The sequence below is a fragment of the Mastigoproctus giganteus genome, chromosome 6 (assembly GCF_048544385.1).
Source record: "Mastigoproctus giganteus isolate SK-2022 chromosome 6, ASM4854438v1, whole genome shotgun sequence".
Classification (NCBI taxonomy): domain Eukaryota; kingdom Metazoa; phylum Arthropoda; class Arachnida; order Uropygi; family Thelyphonidae; genus Mastigoproctus; species Mastigoproctus giganteus.
In genome coordinates this window covers 121641092-121667579 of record NC_143580.1, presented here as the reverse complement: position 1 = coordinate 121667579, position 26488 = coordinate 121641092, and the positions used below count along the sequence as shown (strand labels likewise).

The 26488-nt window shown below is 36.3% G+C and overlaps 1 protein-coding gene across 2 annotated transcripts in view; it reads left to right on the top strand.

Moving 5' to 3' along the window:
* The window catches only part of LOC150084544 (E3 ubiquitin-protein ligase Mdm2-like), a 366530-nt gene that overhangs the window by 82937 nt on the left and 257105 nt on the right, over window positions 1-26488 (top strand). For both annotated transcript variants that reach the window (XM_090376480.1, XM_090376479.1), the window contains 2 exons: window positions 6602-6651; window positions 20584-20628. In XM_090376480.1, the coding sequence (XP_090232606.1) occupies window positions 6602-6651; window positions 20584-20628 (95 nt within the window). The remainder of the gene's footprint in view (window positions 1-6601; window positions 6652-20583; window positions 20629-26488) is intronic.

The following is a 26488-nucleotide window of genomic DNA, read 5'->3' as shown; positions in this document are numbered from 1 at the left end:
CTTCTCTGACTTAAAATCTCTCTACCTCATTGTGCCAAATTCATCTGATGTCTCTACCGTTCTCCCAACTCCACTAATCACTTGGAGCTTTTTGACCTCCTCTTTTTGCAACTTGACTTTCTCCAGTCCAAATTTCCTAACAGTGAGGTAATTTTCTTTGGTGATTTTAATGTTCACAACTCCAGCTGGCTTCCATTTTTTAGTCACATCAATCCAGCTGGTCAAGATGCTGAGGTTCTTGCAATTACTAATGACCTAGCACAGATTGTTCATTTACCTACAAGAATACTGGACAATCCTAACCATACAGCCAACACGCTTGATCTTTTTCTCACAAACAACTCTTCTAAGTTCATGGTCGAAGTGAGTTGTCCTTTAAGCACCTCAGATCACAACTTGGTGATTATCTCTTCTCCAATGAAGCCTTTATCTCATGGCTATGCCCAACCTTGTATTGTTTGGCATTACAAGAATGCAAAATGGGATGACCTGCAAGATTTCTTTTCCTTGGTCAGATTACTGTTTCAAAACTTCTGATGTCAACGTTTGCTCAGATCATGTCAGTGAAATTATTTTTGTAGGAATGGAATCCTTTATTCCACACTCCACTTTAAAATCCCATCCTTTATCTAAACCTTGGTTTTCCAATAAATGTGCTAAGGCTGTTCAAGAGAAGAATGTATATCATAATTGGCTTGTTTCCAATTCTTCAGTTTAATTTTCTGCCTACACCAAAGCTCACAACAACTGTAAAGCAATTATTAATCATTCCAAACTAGATTTTGAACAGGCTAAGAGTAGAAAACTTGCTTCTTGCCCATTCTTGAGCATTCTGTTCTTGCCAAAGCTATTGTCTGCGACTTTTGCCCTTCTCTACTCCCACCTCTGTCAAAACCAGATGGTTCTGTTGTCACTTCAGCCAAGGATAAAGCTGACCTGCTAGCGTCCCATTTTTCTTCCAGCTCATGTATTAATGACCTTGGTAAAACACCTCCCACCATTCCCAACATGCTCCATTCAATGCCTCCTGTGGTCTTCCGTCAAAAGGATGTCAGAAGGATTTTAACGAATCTTGATGCTAAGAAAGCACGAGGTCCTGATAGTATTTCTTCACTTGTTCTCAAAACCTGTGCTCCTGAACTTACTCCTGTTCTTTGCTACCTGTTTTCACTTTCTTATTCCAAAGATGTTTTTCCTTTTGCTTGGAAATTTGCTCATATCCAGCCAGTTCCTAAAAAGGGTGGCAAATCCCTCCCATCCAATTATCGTCCCATTGCAATTACTTCTACCCTTTCTAAAGTAATGGAGAAATCAATTAACCGCCAACTCTTAAACTACCTAGAAACCATCTGTATGATCAATGATTGCCAGTATGGATTCCGTCAGTGTTGATCCATTGGTGATATTCTGGCTTATGTTACCCATTTATAGACAATTTCAATGGAAAAGTTTGGTGAAACACAAGCAGTTGCTCTTGACATCTCAAATGCTTTTGATCATGTTTGGCATAAAGGTCTTCTGAACAAGCTTCCATGTTATGGTTTGCCAACTGTTTCTTTTTAATTGGTTATCCTGTTTTCTTTCTGATTGCTCACTGCGGGTGACGGTAGATGGCTCTCTGTCTTCCAACTTCTCCACTAATGTTGGTGTACCCCAAGGTTCAGTTCATTCCCACACTCTTTTCCTCTTGTATATTAATGACCTTCTTCCATTGACAGGAAATCCTATTCATAGTTTTGCCGATGATAGCACATTGTATTCCACTTTTCCTTTTGAGAAACCTTGCCCTGCTCAATCAGCTTCCACTTCTCGAATCATCATCATCATCATCATCATTAGCCATTTTCAATCCACTGCAGGATGAAGACCTCTTCAGCAACTTTCCAGTTCCTTCTGTTTTGTGCAATGGCCATCCATTTACTACTCACAAACTCATGAATTTCATCTATCCATCTCCGCTGTTGTCTTCCAGGTTTCTTCAAGAGCTCCTCTTGGGAACCATTCTGTTATTTTCTTAGTCCATCTCTCATCATGTCTTCGAGCTATGTGTCCTGCCCAAGACCATTTTAGTTCTTTAGTTTTGATAAGAATGTACTTTACTTGAGTTTGCTTAATCCATGTGTTTCTCTTCTTATCTAACAGTCTGATTCCCAATATAATTTGTTCCATTCTTCGCTGTGTAGTTCTTAGCTTCTCTTCCATTCTTTTGGTGAGTGCCCAAGTTTCACTTCCATAAGTCATGGTGGGGAGTATACATTGGTTCATTATTTTACATTTCAGACAAACTGGGATATTGCGCTCTTCAGTATATGACTATATTTCCTGAATGTTATCCATCCAAAATTTATTCTTCTCTTGACTTCCAGCCATTTATCATTATTACAACTAATAACTTGTCCCAGATAAGTATATGACTCCACCTTTTCAATAATTGCTCCTTCAATCATTATGAGGCGCCTCCGTAGCCAGATGGGAAGGAGCAGTAGTGCGTAGCACATGCTTTTTGATTAGACCGGGGTTTGAGCCCGTCACCACCAAATACGGAGGATGCGGAAAGGTCAGGGAATGACCACCGCATATCCCGGAGCAATATGGCCTTAGTTGCTAATGCTCCTAAAAACCAAATAACAACAACAACATCAATCATGTACCTTTCTGTGCATACTTGTTCCTCATTAATTTTGTTTTAGCTATATTCATCTTTAGTTAAAAATCCTTACTAACTATGCATAACTGATTAAGATTTTCCTCTAATTCTTTGGGATCGTGGCTTATGACCACAATGTTATCTGCGAATCGTAAATGGTTTAGGTACTCTCCATTCACATTGACTCCTTTCTGCAACCAGTCTAATCGTCTGAAAGCTTCCTCAAGACCAGCAGTAAACAGCTTCGGAGATATTGTGTCTCCTTGTCGAACTCCTTTCTCGATTTTAAATTTCCTACTGTCTTTGTCTAGTCTAATAAAGGAGGTAGCACTCTCATATATTTTCTTCAAAATCATAATATATGGGGTATCTATGCCATGTCTTTCCAGTGCCCGAAACATTGACTTATTCTGTATGGAGTCAAATGTCTTTTCATAATCCACAAATGCCAGGCATAATGGTGTTTTATATTCATTTGCTTTCTCCATTAGCTGTGATATTATGTGAAGGTGATCCATAGTTGAGAATCCTGTCCTAAAGCCATCTTGTTCTTTCGGTTGATTCTCATCAAGTATTCTTTCTAATCTGTTAGTAATGACCCTTGTGAACAACTTGTAGATGTGGGATAACAAGCTAATTGGTCTATAATTTCCAATTTCTGATTTATCTCCTTTCTTATGCAGCAAAACTATGATTGCATTATATCACTGCTTAGGCGTCACACTTTCTCTAAGGTGCAAAAGTCTAATCAAGAAGCAGTGCAAAGCACACGCTTCTTGATTAGACCGGGATTTGAGCCCTTGACCACCAAATACAGAGGATGCAGAAAGGTCAGGGAATGACCACCGCATATCCCCGGAGCAATATGGCCTTTGTTGCAAATGCTCCTAAAAACCAAATAACAAACAAAGAAACACCTTTTCTAATGCATTTTGTGAAGAGCCTTGCCAATTTTTGTGTTTTCTTCCTCCCAATTTTAACAACTCTTCAGTAACTTCATCTTCCCCTGGGGCTTTCTGATTCTTCATTTTCTTCAATGCCTGTTCTACCTCATCAGGAAGAATAATTGGGTATGTCATATGTGTTGCTAATTTGCGATCCATCTTCCCCACTGCTGGCATCATTCCCTCTCTCCTTGTATAATTCTCCATAGTAGTGTTCTGCTATTTGAATTATGCCTTCTGCTATTTATAATTACACCATCGCTATTCTTCAGTTTCAGTATCATTTGTCTTTCTGTATTACTGCTCATGGCTGCTGATTTAAGTCGTTTGTTTTCCCTTAATGCTTGTTCTACTCTTCTTGTGTTAAATCTTCTTATGTCCTCTCTGAGTCTCTTTCTAATGGCTTTGCATAACTCAGTATACTCAATTTTCTCCTTGTCAGTGTTTATCTTGCTCTTCATTTGTTGCCTTCGGTTCATCATAACAAGTGTTTTTTGACTAATTTTTTCTTCTTTGGATTTCTTTTTCCCTATACGTTTCTTGGGCTTTATCACTCTCAGAATGTTGTAATATTCCTTGTTGATGTCTTGGTCCTGAGCAGTCTGCAGAAGCTCACTTGTTTTTAAGTTCCAGTACATACTGCTTTTTCTCCTCTTCTGTTATCTCAAAGTCCTTCGTATTACTTACTCGAGTCGTTTTTTTCCTTTCCTACATCTATATCAGGTGTGCATCTTACCATTCTGTGATCACTTCCAACATTTACCTTATTCAGGACGGTAACATCATTCACAATATATCTTCTGTTAGTGAGGATGAAGTCGATTTCATTAGTTGTTAATCCATTTGGATTAACAACTAATGTTAACTTCTCAAATATCTACTACCAGTTCCTTAAATGCCAATCTCCAAGTAATTCTCCAGTGGGGCAAAGACAACTTAGTTGATTTCAATCCTTCTAAAACTCAGTCTTGTCTTATATCTCAAAAAAAGGGTTCTTCTGCTCCTGTGCATATCTTTGGTGACACTCCGATTTCTAGGCAAAATGATATATCTCTTTTGGGGATGGTAGGTAGGTAGGTATATATAGAAGTTTAACAGTACAAGGGCAACTTAGGCGTAAAGTGCCTTTTGGGGATTACCCTGACTCCTAATCTCTCTTGGCATAAGCACATTAGAAATATTGCTGCCTCTGCATGTAAAAAACTTGGTTTTCTCTTTCGCTCTCGGCGTTACTTTTCTTCCAAACAGCTGTTCACTCTGTACAAATCGCAAATCTGCCCTACCATGGAATATTGTTCCCACATCTGGGGTGGTGCCCCCAAAACCTCTCTCAGGCTTCTAGATTCCATTCAGAAGAGGGCAGTTAGGTTAATTAATGACTCATCTCTAACAGAGTCTCTCCACTTGCTGTCTCATAGATGTACTGTTTCTGCTGCATGACCTTTCTACAGATACTTCCATGGGCACTGTTCTTCTTAATTTTTCTTCTATAATTCCCGCTCTCTTTCAAAACAGTCCGTACACGTGCCGTCACCAGCCATCATCCATTTACTGTCCAACTTCAAACTCACAGAACCAACTTTTCATCATCCTGGTTTATTCATTCAACTGGCATTTTCTGGAACAACCTTCCTTCATATGTATTTTCTGAAAATTACAATCTATGGAAGTTCAAATCTAATGTCAACAAATATCTTCTTTCATCTTCTTAACCTCCAAACTAAGCATGGTAATGAGTACTATAGGTTCTAATACTTCTCGTGTTTGGGGTTTTCATAAAAAAAAAAAAAAAACTAGATTGTTATGTGACAAATTTGTGCTCTCTGATAACAATCAGAGTATGCATACACAAAAAATTTAAAATATTCACCAACACTAGAATAAAATCAGACTGTGATATGTATTTGACATTTGTTTTGCTGAATATTTCATGTCTATCTTTTATTTACTAATATTTCTATAAGTGTGGCATCAGTCTAAATAATACTCAGGCGGGCAGTCACTGGCTTGATAAGAATGTGTTACATTTAATTTAAAAAAATTCCTCATTTATTAATGAAATTCGTTAATTGCCTTGAGAAGTGAATCTCTCTTTCAAATTTCACCGGGCCTCTTTCAAGCTCGGGGGGACCCCAATGCATCTGCATTGGCATAGTTATGTTACTGAACAAAATCATTTTTTCCAGAGATTTTGTCTTTCAGTTAGCTCTTTGGAGACTGGAACACCTTGAGAGAATAGAGAAGAAGCAAAACACCTCCTGCATTCTTTTTCTTTAATTTCAAATTTTTGGTTAAGGGAGGTCAGTGCCCCCCTCTGCTGCCCCTGAATACACTCCTGGTGTCAATTAAGCTACGGAGAGCTGATAGCCCACAACAATTGATTGCACCATCACAGTGACCTGTATACTGATTACGCATAATAGACTTTGTTGATAATGGGTTGTAGCACAGTAATTAAAATCACAACAGTCATCTCACACCAGAGGGAAAAGCCCTGAATTTGAATCCCTGTTAATGAAGTAAGGAATTTATTTGTTTCACAATTTTGCTGAGTTTAATTGTTCTCAGATGAAGGCTGCATGGTTTTTCATCCAGAAAATTGACAAAAAGAATATGCCCAATTATAGACCCAATATACTGATGCCTCAGATTTAATTGCTTTGGCGCCACACACACACACACACACACACACACACACACACACACACACACACACACACACACACACACACACACACACACACTCTTAACTCTTTCTTTATACAAATATTAAATATGGGTTTCAACTAAATTCGCATATGAATTATTTGTTAATTATAATAATCACATAAAAGATTTTTATATGTGGCGTATTTGCTATTGTTTGTGATTGGGCAATTACGTTAATATAATTTGGTTTAAAATGTTAATCTGTGCATGTGGGTGTGTATTTGATTGCATTTCCTTTAATTAGTAAAATTTGATAATTAGGTCAGAATATTATCTATTTATATGCATGTCTATTTTATAGAAAGTTGGTCATGAAAAATATGGATCCAGCACTTCCTCAGTTAAAAGAAGGTAAGCACTTCAGTGCATGCTGTAGTATGTGAAAAAAATTATGTATCAAATCTATCCAAGATGGAACTGAGATATATGTTTAATTAACTAACTCTAATTAAACAGATAGAAGTTTAGGACATTTCAGATAATTTTTTTTAATTCCTTGGTCACATGCAAACTTAAACTCAGCAGACCTGCAGTAGCTCTGTTGTTTACTGATCACAAGGGAAAAAGTAAACTGTTCATCAGCATTACATTTTGTGTTTCACATTATAATAAAGAATGAAATATTTCTTTTATACCATGGTTTAGATTATACACATGCAGTTGGCTTTGCATTAGCAACACCTACCTAATACCTCGTCAGGCCACCTTTTGTCCATAATACAGTGTGCACATACCTTGGCATAGACTCCACAAGGTGTTGCAGGGTGTTGTGTGGTAGTGTTACACATGCATTGCACAATATGTCCATTAATGCATGCACATTAATTTGTAGTGTGGTTTCTTATGGTTTTAACTTGCACAAATAAAAAATTATTTTGAATTCAGTACTATATCAGGAACCACATAAAAATAGGAGTCATTTATTTAATAATTTGATAATTTTCATACCCAAGAAACCCCTTTAACCTTATACTAAGGAAAGAGTGATTTTAAAAATAAAATTGAGAAACTGTTGTGTCTGGTTTCCCTCAGTTGTCACAGAGTTGAGGAATACTGTTTTCCTCAAACTGTTTTGATAATTTAATGTGTACTGTAAATTTTTTAATACTCATAAAGTTGACAGCTTTTAAAATTTAAAGTCAGATATGTTTCTATATACAGTATTTACAAGGTAAGAATCTGATGCCTCAGATTCTTACCTTGTAAATACTAACATTTTGACATTTTACATTTCCAAAAGAAACTAGACTTTTCACTCTGTTGATGGCCATTCTACAGTTAAATGCTAAGCCTATTTTACTTATTTGCTTATTTTACAATAATTTTGAAAGTCACTTTTTCTTTTTTTAACACAAAACTTTTTCTTTTTAAAACACATTTTCTTTTTAACTAAGTTTCAAAGTCATAGGCTATAATAGTTCTGATGCTATACTGGCAGTTTATTTCAGATTAAAAAAAAATTCAGTTTCTTTCCTCCTACTTGCTCTTTGCATGCATTCCTTTTTTTTTTTTTTTGTTGCACTGGTTTTAAAGAGAACTCCATTCCATTCAAAAGGAACACGGATTCTTTAATTTATTTTAATCAAATGTATTCACCTTTCTTGGAATCTAATCTTTTCCCTCCCTACTAACTGCTCTCCACTGCATATCTGGTGATTCATGTGTATCACAGGCTTATTCTTGCAAAGGCGATTTGTTTGTGGAAGACAGTGCTTAAGCATAAATGAATAAACACATTTAATCCTAAAACGTGAATCAGTTTAAATAAACAAAACAGTATTGTAAAAGGATAATGATTAATGCATTTTAGCTACTAATAGTTTCAATAAAGATTAAAATTTTCTGAAAGAAATGAATTTTTTTATTTTTTCTATTAGGGTTGATTAATGCAAAATTGAAAGTTGAATAAATAAGAGTTCAAAAGTTAGTATGCCTCAACCTTCTACAGTAGCTTGTTTGTTTGTTATTTGGTTTTTAGGAGCATTAGCAACTAAGGCCATATTGCTCCGGGATATGCGGTGGTCATTCCCCAACCTTTCCGCATCCTCCGTATTTGGTGGTGAAGGGCTCGGACCCCGGTCTAATCAAGAAGTGTGTGCTATGCACTGCTGCTCCTTCCCACCTAGCTACGGAGGCGCCCTTCTACAGTTGCATCGATTGTCCTTTTCCAATGGGTCCCAAACGGGCTCAACTAAACATGTTTGGGTCCTACTGGAAAAGAGATTGATTGGGTTGGGCAGCCATGAGAGGATGAAGAATTCATTGACATGTTACCGAAACAGTTAGTGACTTGCTGAGCCTTGTGGCATGGAACATTGTCTTGTTGATAGATACCAGAGTTGTCTAGATACACTGTCATCATGGAAGGTTGTACTTTGTCAATGATAATATAAAGGTAAGTAGGTGTTCCCATCGAGCCATTGATTAACAGTGATCAGAGGACTTAGGGTATGCCACAAAAACAGTCTCCAAACCATGACACAACTACCTCATGTTGCTTTCTCCAAATGTGGGTCAAAAATGCTCCAAATGCTCATCAGCATTATAGAGTTGGAAATGGGATTTGTCAGATGAATCCCATTTCCAACTCTATCAAGCAAATGGTGACAGATTTCCACATGGTGGTGCTCCAGTGTTGGTGCTGATGTGAATGAAAGGCACAGTTTCTTGTGTCTTGCAGTGAGCATGAGTACCTGTGATGGCCATTGACTGCCATAGGCTCTATGAGCTTATGTCTGGTGTGTAGTCCATGTGGATATTGGTCTTCCTATAGATTTGTGACACCACAGAATGGGAGCACTTAATCATATTGGCTGTTATCGAGATACTGGCATCTGCATGTCTTGCTCCCACAGTCATTTTACATTTTAAGTTGGAAAGATCTCGGTACCGACTGTTGACCCATACTTACCTGCAGACACTCAAAAATTGATCACCACATGTGCAGCCTATAATCTTATATCATCCACTCCTGACGTTGAGCCTTCACCAGTGTCACACAGTCCATTCCTGCACAAGGGTGTTACTAATACAACGCAACTCTCTGTGCACGCGTGCATGCATGCTTTATTATTTATTTTATTTATTTTTTCCAGTTGATATGGTTATTTTCTTTTACTTGGTTTGACCCTCTCTGTCTTACTTTGTTACCATGTATCATAATACATGTTGACAAAGAGTTTTTTCCCGTGTTTTTGCATGTTGACAAATTTCTGTGCATCCATTTTGCATTTATCATTTTTAAAGTTAAATTTATCACCTTATGTTGTTATCTGAGAAAAGAGTACAGATGCTATTAGGTTTTATTTTACTCAATCCTTCCAAAGCCTTAAACACTTCATTTAAGTCACTAATCATGATGCCTAGTTGCCAGATGTTGCTCTTTGTAGACATTCTTGATAAGAATATCCTTTTGCCCTCCCTAGCTGATCTCCTTATTTTTATCTGTACCCTTTCCATTCATCTACATTCTTTATAAAAAGGTTTCCAAACCTCTTAAGCCATATCCTGAATACCCATATGCCGTAGTGGCTAAAAACCATTTATTTACACATTGGGATAATTAGTTTTTTTTTCCATTGTCAAAGTTTTTGCTCTTTTGTGCCAAAAGACGTAGGCAAAGCCCCATAAAGGAAATTTATCTTTGTTTCTTTTTTAATAGTACTAACCTAACTTAGTTGCTTGTGGCATTGCTACTGCCACCCTGTGGAGTGACTAGCTACTTGGGCAGAAGAGACAACTCTCAAGGTTAAAAGGAGCCAAATAGATCTTTGAAATTTTCCACCATTGGTGTCCACAGCTCATATCCTGACACAACAAAAGATTGACAAGAGAAATATATAAATAAGATCATGCACCATTTCTCATTATCCATTCCTTGAAAAACCAACCTCTTAAACCATTCCACCCAATCAGTTCCCCAATCGAAAACAAGAAAATGCTGAAGTGGAAAAATGAAATGAAAACACAGAAAAGTAGTAGCATCTCTCAAACGTTAGCTTGTTGCAGTTTGTAGCTAATTTTCATGTGGTTAAAAAAGTGTTACTTTAATTCACACTCTTACTTAATTATACCACATGTTGTCATTTTTTATAACAACTTTTTACAAGGGCTGTTCAATAAAGAATGATCATAATTTTTCATGAACAACTGTACTGCTTGCTATTTCTAGCTGAGCTGCTGAATTTAGGACCAAACCTAGCTGCATCACATAGCAACTGTGCAATTGACTTTTTCACACAGTTGTGACCTTGGTAGTCAGTCAAGTTTACGCCTGTTCAGTTTTGCTTATGTAAAAATGGATGTGACATGTGAGGAACAGTATGCTGCTCTTAAGTTTTGTTTCCATCTCAAGAAAACATCAGATGAAGTATATGAAATGTTAAAAGAGGCTTATGGTGAATCCACACCTCCATGTAGCACAACTCACAGGTGGTTTAGAATGTTTAAAGATGGACGTGATTCAATCACAAAAATTGGTTGAAATGATGAGACACGGCATCATCATAATCTGGATGTTTATTGTTTCCCAAAAAACTGCATACTATAATTTTAAGGCTGGTCTAACCATCTCTTTCGGTTTGGCTTGTGGATTCTTCAATTACAGATTCTGGTACCAGTTTGTAGATTTTGAGGTCCAACAAAAATTCATACTTTGATTTTTTTTTTTTTTTGTGTTTAAGAAATGGGAGCTTATGCAAACATACTTAACAAAATTTTCTTCTTTATTCAGGGCTTGGACAAACTGTTTCATTATACTTAACTTTATATGCAGAGGAATTGACAGTAATTTGTTTTGATCTGCTCATGGCTTGTCTTTAATGTTTTTTTAACCTGATGTCAGAGACCATCTTGATGTGTACCTTTTTCTTTCCCAATGTTCACTTCTTTGCTCGACTATCCACTTGCACAGAATACAAGACATTTTTGCGTAACCGAGTTGTTGGCAGAGTAGCAGACCAATAACTTTAAAATCTCCACATGCTAGCCAACCATGATCCCTATACTGAAGCTTTTTCCCAAAAAACTTAGCATTTTCTTAGTTTTCTTTTAAGAGTGCTGAATGGTGGACTACAGGAATGGATCATACTTATTTCCATTATGAAAGAGAGTTTGAGGTTTTGCTTTGATGAGTCAATAAATAGCCTCTACTCTGTTGATCGGTAAAAAAAATTCTGAAAAGTTCATAACTGCAGGAATGTTGTTGCAATATATCATTATATCTTCTTTGGGAAAATGGGGAACAAATTCTTTTTTGTGATGTCTGTACTATCTAAAGACTGTTCCTGGTGCCAACAGATTTTTGGATTTCATCCTTGAACCCTAAAAGCTCTTCAGACCCTTTGGGTAGATTTGTATCTCTCACAAGATCATTAAGTTCACGTGTGTAAAGAGCTGTGGTCCAGAATTGTAAATTTCTTTTGTTACAATAGTGTATATCATTCTTTAGATTACGGATGTCAGATTTGGGATCAGATGGCATATGTTCAAGAACAACTGGTGGAGGTGGTACTGGCTGGTACACGATGTTCTGCTTGTTCTTTGCATTATAACCTGCTGCATTTATGGCACAAAAGTAACAGTCATTAATATGATTCCAAGGTTCCGTCCACACTATGGGGAATGGCAAATACCATGGCTTTCCTTTTACTACATTTCCCTGATTGCAAGCCCTCCACATGTGTATGGCACACTTTATGGGGCTGGGAAAACTTTTATCTTGGTGACATAATTTAAATCTAAAATATGCATCATATGCATTTTTCATAAATGATGTTATGTCCTGCTTTTGTTTCACCACAACATAATTACTGCAAATGTGACAAAATTTATTTGGTTTGTTCACACAACCATGAGTTGCCATTGTCAAAAACAGTATGAAAATCACATTAAAAGCAGATACTTGTTTGCATGAGAAAGAAACTGAATGCAGATTGTATTCAAGTTAAGCACACTGAAGCTTTTTTTTTTCACATTTATGGTAAGTATTGTTATGTGGGGATTAATTTCATTAAACCAAAATATATGTTAATGGCTTTAACCTTTAGTAATAGTTGGTTGCAAAACAGAAACTTTCTTCACCCTTGAGTAATTTTATATCTCAATGTTCACCCTGTTTACAAAGTCATTAAATAAGGCATAACGGTTATTGCTATGCAGCATTTACAGTATAAATTGAATATATCAAACTTTAAACTGCAATACTTCTTTTTACTTTTACAGAAACAAAAAGAGAAACATCCTTCACAACCTTTAAATATTATTACTCTTGATATATAAGTTCAATGATATTCCACATGTAAATGGTGCATACTTCTGTATTTTATAGAAATTGTTTCTAAGAAGAAAAGCTGTTCAGATTAAGAGCAATTAACAGCAGGGAATTAGAGATAATTGTTTTACTGAAATTGACCAAAATAACATTTCTATTTTGATGACAGTAAAGCAGTTCACAATAGCATAAATAAATATATATATATATATTTAATAATTCAATCATTTCAATAAATATACAGTGGTGGACAAAAAAACTGCATCACCTTAAAAAAAGTAACATTTGTAGTGAAACGTATAAGATATTGCCTGATTACAGTTATTTTGTTTGTTGCAAAGCAAAGGCATTATGTCAGATAACATTTCTGTTGCATCAGACAGTAATTGCAAGGTATTGCATCAGCTGTTTCTATAAATACGGCATTGTAAGGGTATACACGCTCATTAGTATCCTTTTCTGACAAACCAAAATTCAACCTGCATGGCTCGGATGGGAAGCGATATATCAGCAGACGAAAATTGGAGGCATACCATCCTGATTGCATAACACCAACTGTAAAGTTCCCTGCCGGTCAGATGGTCTGGGGATACATAACAAGCAAAGGGGTGGGGCAAATTAAGTTTATTAATGCAATGGTGAATGCAGAAACCTACACTGCTATCTTGGAGGAGTGCCTGAAACCCGTTATTAGGGATCACCATACAGACATCCAAAACTGCATTCTTCAACAGGATTCGAAGCCTTGCCACACAGCAAAATTGGTAAGTTTTGTGCTATTTAGATTTAATGATGAGTTTAAGTCTTGTGAGACAAAAAGACAAAATAAAAATTACACCAATGTTTTCCCTCGTTTTTCTTCCTTAAGGTGCAATCATACCTCAGAAATGCTGGCATTAGTGTTGGACTGGCCTGGCAACAGTCCAGATTTGAACCCTATTGAAAATTGCTGGTACATAATGTCGTCTAAGATTGCTCAGAAGAAGCCAAGTAAGATTCAGCTGCAGGAGAGCATTGTAAGAGTGATGTACCATGAAATTGGACAACCACATATCCAAAAGTTGATTAAGCTGGATCATTGCAAGGCTGTAATTACAATTACAGCCCAAGGAAGAACAACAAAAAATATCGAGGACTTATTTTGCTGATTTTCAGTACATAATACTATTATGTTAACTTGTCACTTCAGTTTGTACACATAAATGCAATAAAATGTATGTTTGGTTTTCATGATTGTCGTTTGCATGATTTCTCCTATTTCCATTAATTACACATTTTACCCTTTGGGAAGATATTTATGGCAATTAGGTATATCAGGTGGAGTCTTTTTATTGGATTTCATTCACAGAGATATATATATATATATCCCATCTAACAAATGCATTTTGAATATTTCTGCAACCCACAATGCAGCACAAAACATTATTTGCATAATTCACAAGTGATGCAGTTTTTTTTGTCTGCCACTGTATGTATGTATGTACACTTTATATACAATAGGAAATGCTATTGTTTTGTTAAGCATTTAATATTATCATAACACCATTAACTTGATGAAGGTCTCATCAAACATTAAGGTAAGCATAAATTATACATCTAAAGCAATATTAAAAGAGAGGAATGAAGAACTTTTAACCTCAGTGAGATTTAAATATGTTTATTTCAAGTTGGAAAATTGAAACTGGAAATTAACAGATATAGGTTAGATTAAAAGTACCTAATTACCCTCTTTTAATATTTATAATACCTATACACTTGCTATTAAAGCAACAACCAAAAAACCTTTTAGTCACTGAAGAGGCACAAACAATTGACAGTAAAACACTAGTAAAGAAACATTGTCCAATTAACCAGTAGTTAAAGCAAATAGTTATTCTGATAGCCACTTCTTCTGTACTTGAGGAGAGTCAAGATGCTTGAGGTTGTCACAGAAATTCTCTCAGATATGCCAGACATGCTGTACTTGCTACCTGGGAGTCTAAAACGCTGATGGAACTGATATTCGGGTGACACTCAAGTCAAGTGGATCCAATTTTGGCGAAGTCCGGACGGTCTGTGACATTCAAATCCTCTTCTTGCACCTTCACGATGGTGGAACTGTTAGTAATTCTGGGTATAACCTCCATGCACAAGTACATGGTGGGTGACCACCATGTACTTGTGCATGGAGGTTATACCCAGGTGTCAACCAACGTAAGCAGGGGTCGAGGTGTGGTGCCCCTCTATGTTACAAGGCAGTACTAGGTGGTAGATGACTCTCATCAACCAGTGAAATATCACCACTTTGCTTATTGGAGGTTTAGTCTCTAGAGCTAAGTTCCGGTCAACCCTTCCATATCTCTTCCATCATGCAGTATGATTGATGACTTTTGAGGTTATGATGAACATTGTGGCGAGATCCAATATTCCTTACATTTCGAGGGTACAGCTCTAAAACGGTGTTCGCAGGCTGGCCGCTAGTTAGTACACCGGATTGAACCTGCTGGTAACTCTCTAGGAGGCTTCCGGATCAGCTAGTGTATAATATTGCTACCTCTACTCTGCCAGATAGTGACTGGAGAGAGTCCAAGTAGTGTGTATGCGGGGAGCATTGTCGAAGCCACATTATGTCAAGGATCTGGGTATATTCTTACCACGTGTACGCCATATCCAAAAATTTCATTACTTCATACAGCATGTCCCACCCACTTTTTCTTATTATTGAATACACCATGAATTGTCAAACTAATAGAGCAGAATTATCTGCAAAAAGATCTAAACCTCCCAAGCATTTCCTAATTCATTTCACAAATATACGTGGTCTCAATTCTAATCTTAACAATGTCCATTTCCACTTGCAGTCTGCCAAACCCCATGTACTTTTTCTGACAGAATCTCAGTTATCGGTTGATTCAACTACTGCTCATCTCAGATGCCCAAATTATTCGCTGTATGATTCCTTTTGCCTCAAAGGTGGTACTTGTGCATATGTCCATTCTGATATTCCCTGTCAGAGACTTGGCAATTTGGAATCTCCTCTCTTCAATCTTCTCTGGCTTAAAATCTCTCTACCTCATTGTGTCAAATTCATCTGTAGTCTCTACCGTTCTCCCAACTCCACTGATCACTTGGAGCTCTTTGACTTCCTCTCTTTGTAACTTGACTTTCTCCAGTCAGACTTTCCTAACAGTGAGGTAATTTTCCTTGGTGATTTTAATGTTCACAACTCCAGCTGGCTTCCGTTTTCTAGTCACAACGACCCAGCAGGTCGAGATACTGAGGCTTTTGCAATTACTAATGACCTAGCACAGATTGTTCATTTACCTACAAGAATACCGGACAATCCTAATCATACAGCCAATACGCTTGATCTTTTTCTCACAAACAACTCTTCTAAGTACACGGTCAAAGTGAGAGGTCCTTTAGGCACTTCAGATCACAACTTGGTGATTGTCTCTTCTCCAATGGAACCTTTATCTCATGGCTATTCCCAACCTCGTGTTGTTTGGCATTACAAGAATGCAAAATGGGATGACCTGCGAGACTTCTTTTCTTATTTTCCTTGGTCGGATTACTGTTTCAAAACTTCTGATGTCAATGTCTCAGATCATGTCAGTGAAATTATTCTTGCAGGAATGGAATCCTTTATCCCACACTCCACTTTAAAATCTCGTCCTTTATCTAAACCTTGGTTTTCCAATAAATGTGCTAAGGCTGTTCAAGAGAAGAATGTTGCATATCCTAATTGGCTTGTTTCTAATTCTTCAGTTTCATTTTCTGCCTACACCAAAGCTCGCAACAATTGTAAAGCAGTCATTAATCAGTTCAAACTAGAGTTTGAACAGGCTAAGAGTAGAAAACTTGCTTCTTGCCCTAATGGTAGCCAAGCATTCTGGTCTCTTGTCAAAGCTGTTGGCCACAACTTTTGCCCATCTCTGCTCCCACCTCTGTCCAAACCAGATGGTTCTGTTGTCACTTCAGCCAAGGATAAAGCTGACCTGCTAGCATCCCATTTTTCTTCCAGCTCATGTATTAATGATCTTGGTAAAACACCTTCCACCATTCCCAACACGCTCCATTCAATGCCTCCTGTGGTCTTCCGTCAAAAGGATATCAGAAGGATTTTGATGAATCTTGATGCTAAGAAAGCTCCAGGTCCTGATGGTATTTCTCCACTTGTTCTCAAAACCTGTGCTCCTGAACTTTCTCCTATTCTTTGCTGCCTTTTTTCACTTTCTTATTCCAAAGGTGTTTTTCCTTTTGCTTGGAAATTTGCTCATATCCAGCCAGTTCCTAAAAAGGGTGACAAATCCCTCCCATCCAATTATCGTCCCATTGCAATTACTTCTACTCTTTCTAAAGTAATGGAGAAATCAATTAACTGCCAACTCTTAAACTACCTAGAAACCTTCCGTCTGATCAACGACCGCCAGTATGGATTCCGTCAGTGTCGATCCACTGGTGATATTCTGGCTTATGTTACCCATTTATGGACTAATTCAATGGAAAGGTTCGGTGAAACACAAGTAGTTGCTCTTGACATCTGAAAGGCTTTCGAGCATGTTTGGCATAAAGGTCTTCTAAACAAGCTTCCATCTTATGGTTTACCAACTGTTTTTAGTAATTGGTTATCCAGTTTTCTCTCTGATCGCTCACTGAGGGTGATGGTAGATGGCTCTCTGCCTTGTAGCTTCTCCTCTAATTCTGGTGTCCCGCAAGGTTCAGTTCTTTCCCCCACTCTTTTCCTCTTGTATATTAATGACCTTCTTCCATTGACTGGAAATCCTATCCATAGTTTTGCTGATGATAGCACATTGCATTCCACTTTCCATTTTGAGAAACCTTATCCTGCTCAATCAGCTTCAACTTCTCGAAAATCTGCTACCAATTCCTTAAATGCTGATCTTCAGGTAATTCTCCAGTGGGGGGCAAAGACAACTTAGTTGATTTCAACCCTTCTAAAACTCAGTCTTGTCTTATATCTCGCAAAAAAGATTCTTCTGCTCCTATGCTTATCTTTAGTGACACTCCGATTTCTAGGCAAAATGATATATCTCTTTTGGGGATTACCTTGGCACAAGCACATTACAAATATTGCTTCCTCTGCATCTAAAAAACTTGGTTTTCTCTTTCGCTCTCGGCATTACTTTTCTTCCAAAGAGCTGCTCACTCTGTATAAACGCAAATCTGCCCTGCCATTGAATATTGTTCCCACATCTGGGGTGGTGCCCCCAAAACCCTGCTCAGGCTTCTTGATTCCATTCAGAAGAGGGCAGTTAGGTTAATTGATGATTCATCTCTAACAGAGTCTCTCTCTCTCCACTCTCTGTCTCATAGACGTACTGTTTCTGTTGCATGCCTCTTCTGCAGATACTTCCATGGGCACTGTTCTTCTGAATTGGCTTCTATAATTTCTGCTCTCTCTTTCAAAACAGTTCGAACATGTGCCGCCACCAGCCAACATCCATTTACTGTCCAACTTCAAACTCACAGAACCAACTTTTCATCTTCCTCATTTATTCATTCAACTGCCGTTTTCTGGAACAACCTTCCTTCATACGTATTTCCTGAAAATTACAATCTACAGAAGTTCAAGTCCAGTGTCAACAAATATCTTCTTTTGTCTTCTCAACCTCCAACCCAAGCACGATACTAAGTACTATAAGTTCTAATACCTCTCGTGTTTGGGGTTCACATAAAAAAAAAAAGGTCAGAGATATCCTGATACTTCCAGGAAATGCTGATTCACCTAAGCATTTCTTGGAAGTATCAGGATATAAGGTAAAACAAGCTAATGAGGTGGGGGGGGGACTCCAAACCTGATGATCTTCTGATGCGAACAACTTCTATTCTCACTCCTTAGTAACTGTGAAAATCCGTGAACTTTGTTTTGTCTGATTAATGGAAATTTCTTTGAATATTCTATGTTGTAGCTAACATTTCCAATGAACAGAACACTACATCTCTCTATTAAAAAAAAAAAAAAAAAAAAAAAGCAATAGTGGTGAATGATGTTCATCCATTTATGTAGAATAAAAAAATTGTTTATTTTCATATGCAGAGGAATGTGTTATATCTTTTTTGTTTCAAGTTTTCTTTGTTGTGTAATGTCTTACCGTTGTCATAATTGTCTCTATTATTCATCATATATGCCTTAGTGTATATTTATTATTATTATTATTAATTTTTTTTTGTAACTAGTGTAATTTACCAATTTACAGACACATTTAAAGTGCACATTGGGAAACATTCTGTTCCTTCCAAAGATTAAGTGCATTTCTGCATTGGGAAATGTTCTGCTCCTTCCAAAGATTGATTAAGCTTGATCTTATGTCCATCTCTCATGTTGTGATGTTATACTTTATAACTGGGTTGTCACTATTGCAACACCAGGGTACCTGCCCACCCACCGAAGAGAAGCCAACAAACTTTGAAACGGTGCCGTCTGGGTGGTGGTATCCACTGAGAATAAATAACAATAGTCTTCTCCACTGGTGAAGTGTTATTTATTCGAGATAGTACAATACTGTGGCAACTCGTGAAGGCAGTCACAATATGAGATATAACCAAAATGATGCCAGTGTAATTAACTAATTTAATTAATTAAATTAATTAATTTAACTACTTTGGTAGAGAAGCTGAGAACTACACAGCGAAGAATGGAACGAATTATATTGGGAATCAGACTGTTAGATAAGAAGAGACACACATGGTATGTTAAAATGATGCATTTGCACTAACCTCCATATTAGTCATTCTATCTTGTAGCATGAGGCCTTTGCCCTTAAATACTTTATAGTATTGGTAATACACATTAAAACCTATCCAATCTCAAGGATTCTCTTATGAGTCCAAAGATGCTCTCGTAATTAATTAACCTTAATAGTTCAGCGAACTCTCCTTGCCTCCCTGAAAATTGATTATGCAAGAGTGAAGTCTGACATCCTTTTTTTTTTTTTTTTTTTTACACTTTTTTTTGTACACATACAAAAAAAAAAACTGTGCCTGTTCTTTATTCTCTTACATAGTGATTTATTATAATCAGCCTTTGGCATTCTTACCTTTTCTGTTACAGATCAACTTTTAGCTGTTATAGGCCTCATTATTTTTCATCATTGTGACTTTCTCATCTGATCTTTTTTTCTATATTAAATTGGCCAGCTCAGTATATTGCATCATCTCGGCATCCTCCTTGTTCTATATTTTCTAATAGAAATGTACATTCTTCACTTCTTTTACTATTGTTCTAAAGATATTCATAATTCTAAATACATGAATATCTTTTAAAATATTCACTTTCCTTGCACTAATTGCCCTATTGATATTGGACATGAAGCACCTTAAATCAATTGTGACAGTTTTCTGAAATTGCAACCTGTGCTAGCCTCTAATAGCTGTGACTTCTCTCCTCACCATTCTACTTAGGAATTAATAATCACTCCCTTCTAATGGTTCTTGCACTGTTTAAAAAAAAAACAAAAAAACTTGCACCTAGCTTTTGCAAGTGGTGTATTAGTCATATGGTACAAGGAAGCCCAAGGCTTTTGCTGCACCAGCCATACAAAATGTGTAATAAAAAATATAACAAAATTAAATAATAATAATAAATAAACAAATAATACAAAATAAAGTAAAATAAAATAAACCACCTATTTGACTCTCTCCTCACTTAGATATCTATTCAACTGGCTTTGAATCTTTCCATACCATCATCATCAACCACCCTAGTCAACTTATTGTAGTAAACAACAACTTGCTAACTGAAGAAAACTTCCTGCATTGCAGTCTAAATTTCTTCACTGGTAATTTGAATTCAAGATCTATTGCTTTAACAGTTGGTTGAAGCTTGCATAAAAGAACTTGCACACGCACATGTACAGGCAGTTCGACTTTAACGAGATTAGCTCCAGTTTGTTTAATTCATCTATTCATGCTTCAATGGAAACCACCATGTTGTTTCGTAACTACAAATTCAGAAGTCTTAATATTTGGACAACATTTAATAGGTTGTTTATATTTTTGTTTCATTTCAGATGGCGTTAAAAATACCAATGATTCTGTTAAACGAAAGGAGCAAGGTAAGATTCTTTCATTGCTTTCTGTGCCATTTTAATTTTTCTTTTAATAGTCCTTCACCCCCTCCCACCTTATAGTAATATTTTAGTCTTTTGACTTGAAAAATTAAAGTTATTTAACTTTGTTTGCAATGGGTCATTAACACCATTGCTTTTTTGAAGTGTTGTGAAATATTTCTGTATTTCATAACTAAGCTTCAAAATGCCAAGCAACTCACTTGAGGTTTCATTTTAGAGTATGCAAGACAAAAGTTTGGCACCCTACTAGGGAATAATACTTTATAAAAGTTAGGACTATAAGCTTTAAGTTAAGAGTAACTTACGAGTATGCATTTAGACAGTGCTTATTGCATCAGTTTTGAAATCTTTAACATCTCATTGTGAAATCCTTCATGAATTGCCTACACTTGACCTTTGAATAAGTAATGCTTCCAAATAGCAAAGACTTTACTTATTCTCAGTTGACCACTACCACCACTCAGGCAGCCATTTTGGAGTTTGTCTCCTCAACAGTGGATAGGCAGGCACCACGTATTGTTGAGACTAAATTTTACTGTGGATTCCTGTAAAATAAAGATGACATCAGGGTCTTCCTGCAAAAGTGAACCTGCATGTTTTTACTTGCAGAAAACATGCTTAAAGGCAACTGAAGACCCTTCCATGCATAATGTTTCTACCAACCATTAAGATAGAACTGGGGAACTGCTCATAGAGGAGTTTCTATCCTTATAGGCAGCTGGTGACCCTTCCCTCCCTTTCAGCCTCGGCTATTCACAACGAGTATTAGACGCAGTAGCAAATAGGTTTGCAGTTTTCACTAACAGTGTTCTCTATCTACTTGGCATCCTGAGATCCCTTAGACAGATCTTGGCGATCTTTTAATGCAATTGCCTTTTTGTCTCGCTTCTGGAAGGTTTTAACTTGGTGTTGGTGGCACCCAAATTGTAGAAAAAATGGTGGCAGATCACCTGACAGGTGCCCAACTTTATTTTTAATTTTTGGAAAATGTTTTGGGTTTATTTTTGAATTCTTCTTAACATTTTTCCTTAATCGATTGCAGTACTTCTTTAAAGTTTTAAGAAAACATCATATCGTAATTATATGTGTATATATATACTTGGTTTAAAAATAAAATATTAAAAATAAAATACAACATGAATTATCATATTACAAAAGAATAATATATATATATATATATATATATATATATAATTCTGCTGAAAATTGCAAAAAACTGTTTTAGACAAAATAGAATAATTGTTCCATTTTCCAATTTAAAAGACTTAAATTGTGCAAAATTTCAGATGTGCATATATTTCTGTTTATTCAGTATGTATATAAATGTTATTTTTTTAAAAAATATATGATATTTATATTTAGTACTGTTCCCTCAGTTCCAAAACCATGGTGGAATGCAGAATATGCACAGCAGCAAAAAAAAGCCAAGAAATAAAGCTTGAGGAAAGCCTGATGACATCCCCCCCCCATGGCCAACTTTTAATCTTTAAATGTGCTTGCAGCAAAGCATGCTGTGTTCCACATCAAAACCAAAAGGAATTGTGAATCCATTTTACATTCTCTCTATTACCCTATCCTTCAGTCCTAAAAGTTGTCTAGGATAAAGTCTGGAAAATGAAGGGAAAATACACATCATACCCTGTATCAATCCTGGATCCCTAATGAATGTGCTATTGTAGATTCAACTGCAATAGCTAATGCTCTTGGGGAAATATTTTCTCACATTTCTGCAACTTTCTACTCCCCAGAGTTCCTGGTCCTAAAAGAGGAAAGTGAAAAAGACTTATATTTGGGCCATTTAGATACAAGAGTTCTAAACACTTTAACATTAGTCCATTGATAACCACTCTCTGTCTTCTGTCACTCAACCATCTCTTTATTCCTAGCAATAGCTTGCCCTTAATGCCACTATGCTCTAATTTGTATAGCAATCTTTTTTGTGCAACACTATCAAAAGCTTTCCTGAAATCCAAGTATATGATATCAAAATTTTTTGCATCCAGTTCCTTTGTTACTGCATCACAGTATCCAATCAATTGATCTGACAAAATCTTTCCTTATTGAACCCATGCTATGACTGAAGTATAACTGCACTCTTGTCTAGATGGTCCTGTATTACTTCCTTCTGTTATTTTCCCTGGAACAGAATATCAATGCTAACAGGTTTATAATTACTCATGTCACCCTTTGATCCCCCTTTGTGAATTGGGGATACATTCACACATTGCCTGTCCACAGGGACCTCCCCTGAATCTAAAGATGCTCTCATAATTATGGTTAAAGGTTTGCTTACTTCCTTTGTTGCCTTCTTTAATATAATTGGATAGATCCCATCCACCTCTGGTACCTTTTTAATGTGGAACTTCAATGATTTCTCTTCCACTTTCCTCTCCATTAGAATAAAATTATTTAGTTCCCTGTTGGACTTTGATAAACTTCTGGCATTCACTTTTCTAACAAATTCCTCATGTGTGAATGTAGATGCAAAATACCTATTGTTTGTCAGCAACCTGAGAAGGATTATCAACAGTTAGGCCATTGATATCAAGTGGACCAATTTGATTCATTCCCTTCCCTTCCTTCTAGTGATTACCAAATTCTTTGTTTTTCTTTGCATCCTTTGCCAAAGAGCTCTTATCTGCCTTGGTTTACCTGACCTCCTTTGTGACTTGGTTGTGGACTATTTTACATCTATCATAGGCTTCTGTATCACCTGATAATTTATATGCATCTCATGCACGTTTCTTCTCTGCCACATGTCTCATTAATTCATCTGACATCCATTTAGATCTAAGCCGTGAACAGTATTTTTCAATTGGTATGAAAAGTCTAGTAGCTTTTCTGATTATTTCTGAATGCTTCTCATTTAAAATTTGTTGTTGGTAACACCATTAGTTGGTCCCACCGTATAGAATTTAAAAACTGCCTGAGATCACTGTAGTCTCTTTTATGAAAGCAGAAACTCTTTCCCCTTACCCTTGATGGTAGTTATATCTTTAAGTAAATCCCGTATCAATACAATGTGATCACTGTAGTGTTTCTTTTATCTGCAGATTCTTAATGCAAGGTCTCTCTTGTTGCTTCTCTACCATGCTGCTGTATCAAACAGTTATTCAATAAATCTTCAAAAGTCTTGCTAATGTGTGTGAGCGACCAAACCGCAAATTCCATTCAACATCTGGAAAGTATAAGACATTCTGATTTACTGGCTCCTATTTCTCTTTATAGTTGTTCATTTGAAAGTGTCTGCTGAATTGGGGAAATTTTCAAATTTTGTGGTAACTCATGACTATCTCAGCATTGCCTTCTACGGTTAAGTAAATACTCAGATCTCCTACTCTTGATGTCATTAGTGCCAATGTATACAACATTGTCATCTTTTTGTAAAAGATATCTGTTGAACAAAGTCATCATCTTTTTGCCACTGCCAAAAGATGATGACTGGTCCTGTTCCACTATTCTTTTTGCCCAATATATTTCCCATTTTCTTGACAATAGAGTCTCTGACAATTGCTGCTTCCTGTGAGAACTGCACATTCTGCCTTGGTGGTTGCCATTGTGGTGCCTGATGCACAACTACAAGCTCTGGCATTAACGTGGACAGTTGATGGCTAATATTCTCACCCTCTTTATTTTGAATGCACTCAAAGACATCCTCATGCTGTGTCATGTCCTGTTCCAGATAGATCTTCAAACATCAAATGAGCAGTACATTTCTCATCGCCATGATTCAGAAGAGAGCTACCAATTTCTTCCTCGAACCACATCACTCCTGCTACTTTGAGCCCTTTGCTTTGCTGCTCTAGTCTGAGGCATGATTTCCATTCAGATTCAGTTTAATTCAGAATACTACACTAAACTAATATACTTAAGTTAAATAATAGCACTATTCACCATTTAGGCAGCAATAATATGCATTATGCTATGAAGTTTACGTTATTAAATACAGTGGATTCTGGTTATTTGGGCCACCGGTTAATTGGGACAGCCATTAATTTGGGGCAAATCTTAAAAAACAGATCCCAATGAAGAAAATAGCCAGGGTTTACTTCGCTTAATTGGGACAAGATGCTGTTTAATCGGGGCAGGATACCCAGCACTGGAGATTACCCTATGAATGTCTCCGATCGTTCAGTCAGATTTCTGGAGGTCACAACCATAAAACAATAAAAACAATTAGCAGTCACCTGCTTATTGATCTTTTCTGTTAGTGCAATCTATCATAAACGGATAGTAAACTCGATCTTATTGAATTTGCGATAATACTGACAGCTGGAATTCTGTGGGTTATTATAGTGAAATGTGTTTACACTTCCATGGAATCTTCAATCATATAAAAAAAATTTTTAATTTTTTTACACGAAAATTCGGATAATTGGGGAAGTCACTTAATCGGGCCAAAATGCACTAGTCCTGATGTGTCCCAAATAACCAGAGTCGACTGTATATATATATTATGATATCCAGTTTACACCATATGTATTACACTATACTGTTATGCTTGTAAAGCTATAAGTTAATTATAATATATAATAAAATTATCTATTAACACCAACCTAAGTGATTTGAACTTTCTAGATATCTGTTTTCCATAATTAAATACTAGAATTCCCCTAACATGCACTACAATACAAGTTACAAGATGTGATATTCATACCAAACCGACAATACAAAGGTTCTAGGTATATTAAGCCTTAACACTTACAAAACCTCTAGCTAAATTTAAAAGTAAACTAATGAAGGTGACTAAGACTATAAAGCTATTTATGAAATACTGTTTAATATTCTAAATGAGTCAATAAAACAGCAAATGTTTTCAAAACTTATGTTCCCAGGAGCTCAAAATTCTTTGACTTGGCAGTTCTTAATCTTAGACCAATAGTTGTTCATGTCATTTCTTTTACATTTCAACAAAAGCAGAGGAATAACAATAAATAACTCTTTGATTTGTATCGTTATAGATAAAGTTACAACCATGATAACAACCTCAACATTTATACCTTCCAGAACAGTCAGTAGTATTTCATTATACATTCTTCAGTTGTACAAATTTTTCTGAAATTGCACATCATCCAGAGCAAATGCATTGTTTTGTTCAGTACAATGCTAGAAGAGCTACTAGTATTATTTCCATCTTGTGTGAATTACTTTCTTTCAGTTAAATCGCTAAAGCTGCAGAGAAGTGCCTGTATAGTCAATAGATGCAGGCACACAGTGACCTGACATAGTGCCCATTTCTTTTACGTTGGTTTAAATATTAAAGGTATGCTTGTCAAGGAGCATTTTGCATGTGACTTTATTTATTCCCTCCATTTTTTTATTAATTGTAAATATTGGCAGAGATAATTTAACGTCGTTTTGTAGGATGAATACAGCTAAAATATGTAAAATATACATATTTTACATAATACGTATATAAAATATGTATTTATTACTTTATTAGTGTTAATTCCTGGAAGTAAATATCTGTTTCATATACACATAGCAAGTTGGTTTCCTAATTTTGAATACTGTGTTATTACATATATATCCAAGGATCATATGTTTAAGATGCTGGAAATTTGTTTGGGACAAACTGTGTGCTGTTTTAACATAGTAAACAACAAACTCTTGAATGAAGTGGGGGAGATTGTTGTGAGTATCACAGCATGATCTTAGTCATGTGGAGTCTGCTTGTCACCGTATTCTCAGTTTTCCCTGCACTTTATTCTCAGTATATGTCGTAGTCTCCATTTCCTATCTCTGACATGTGACTCTCGACCATATGATGTCACAGTTCTGTTGCCCTGAGGAAAATATGATTGTGTTTTTATTTTTGAAACAGTGTGTACCACAATGTTTTTAA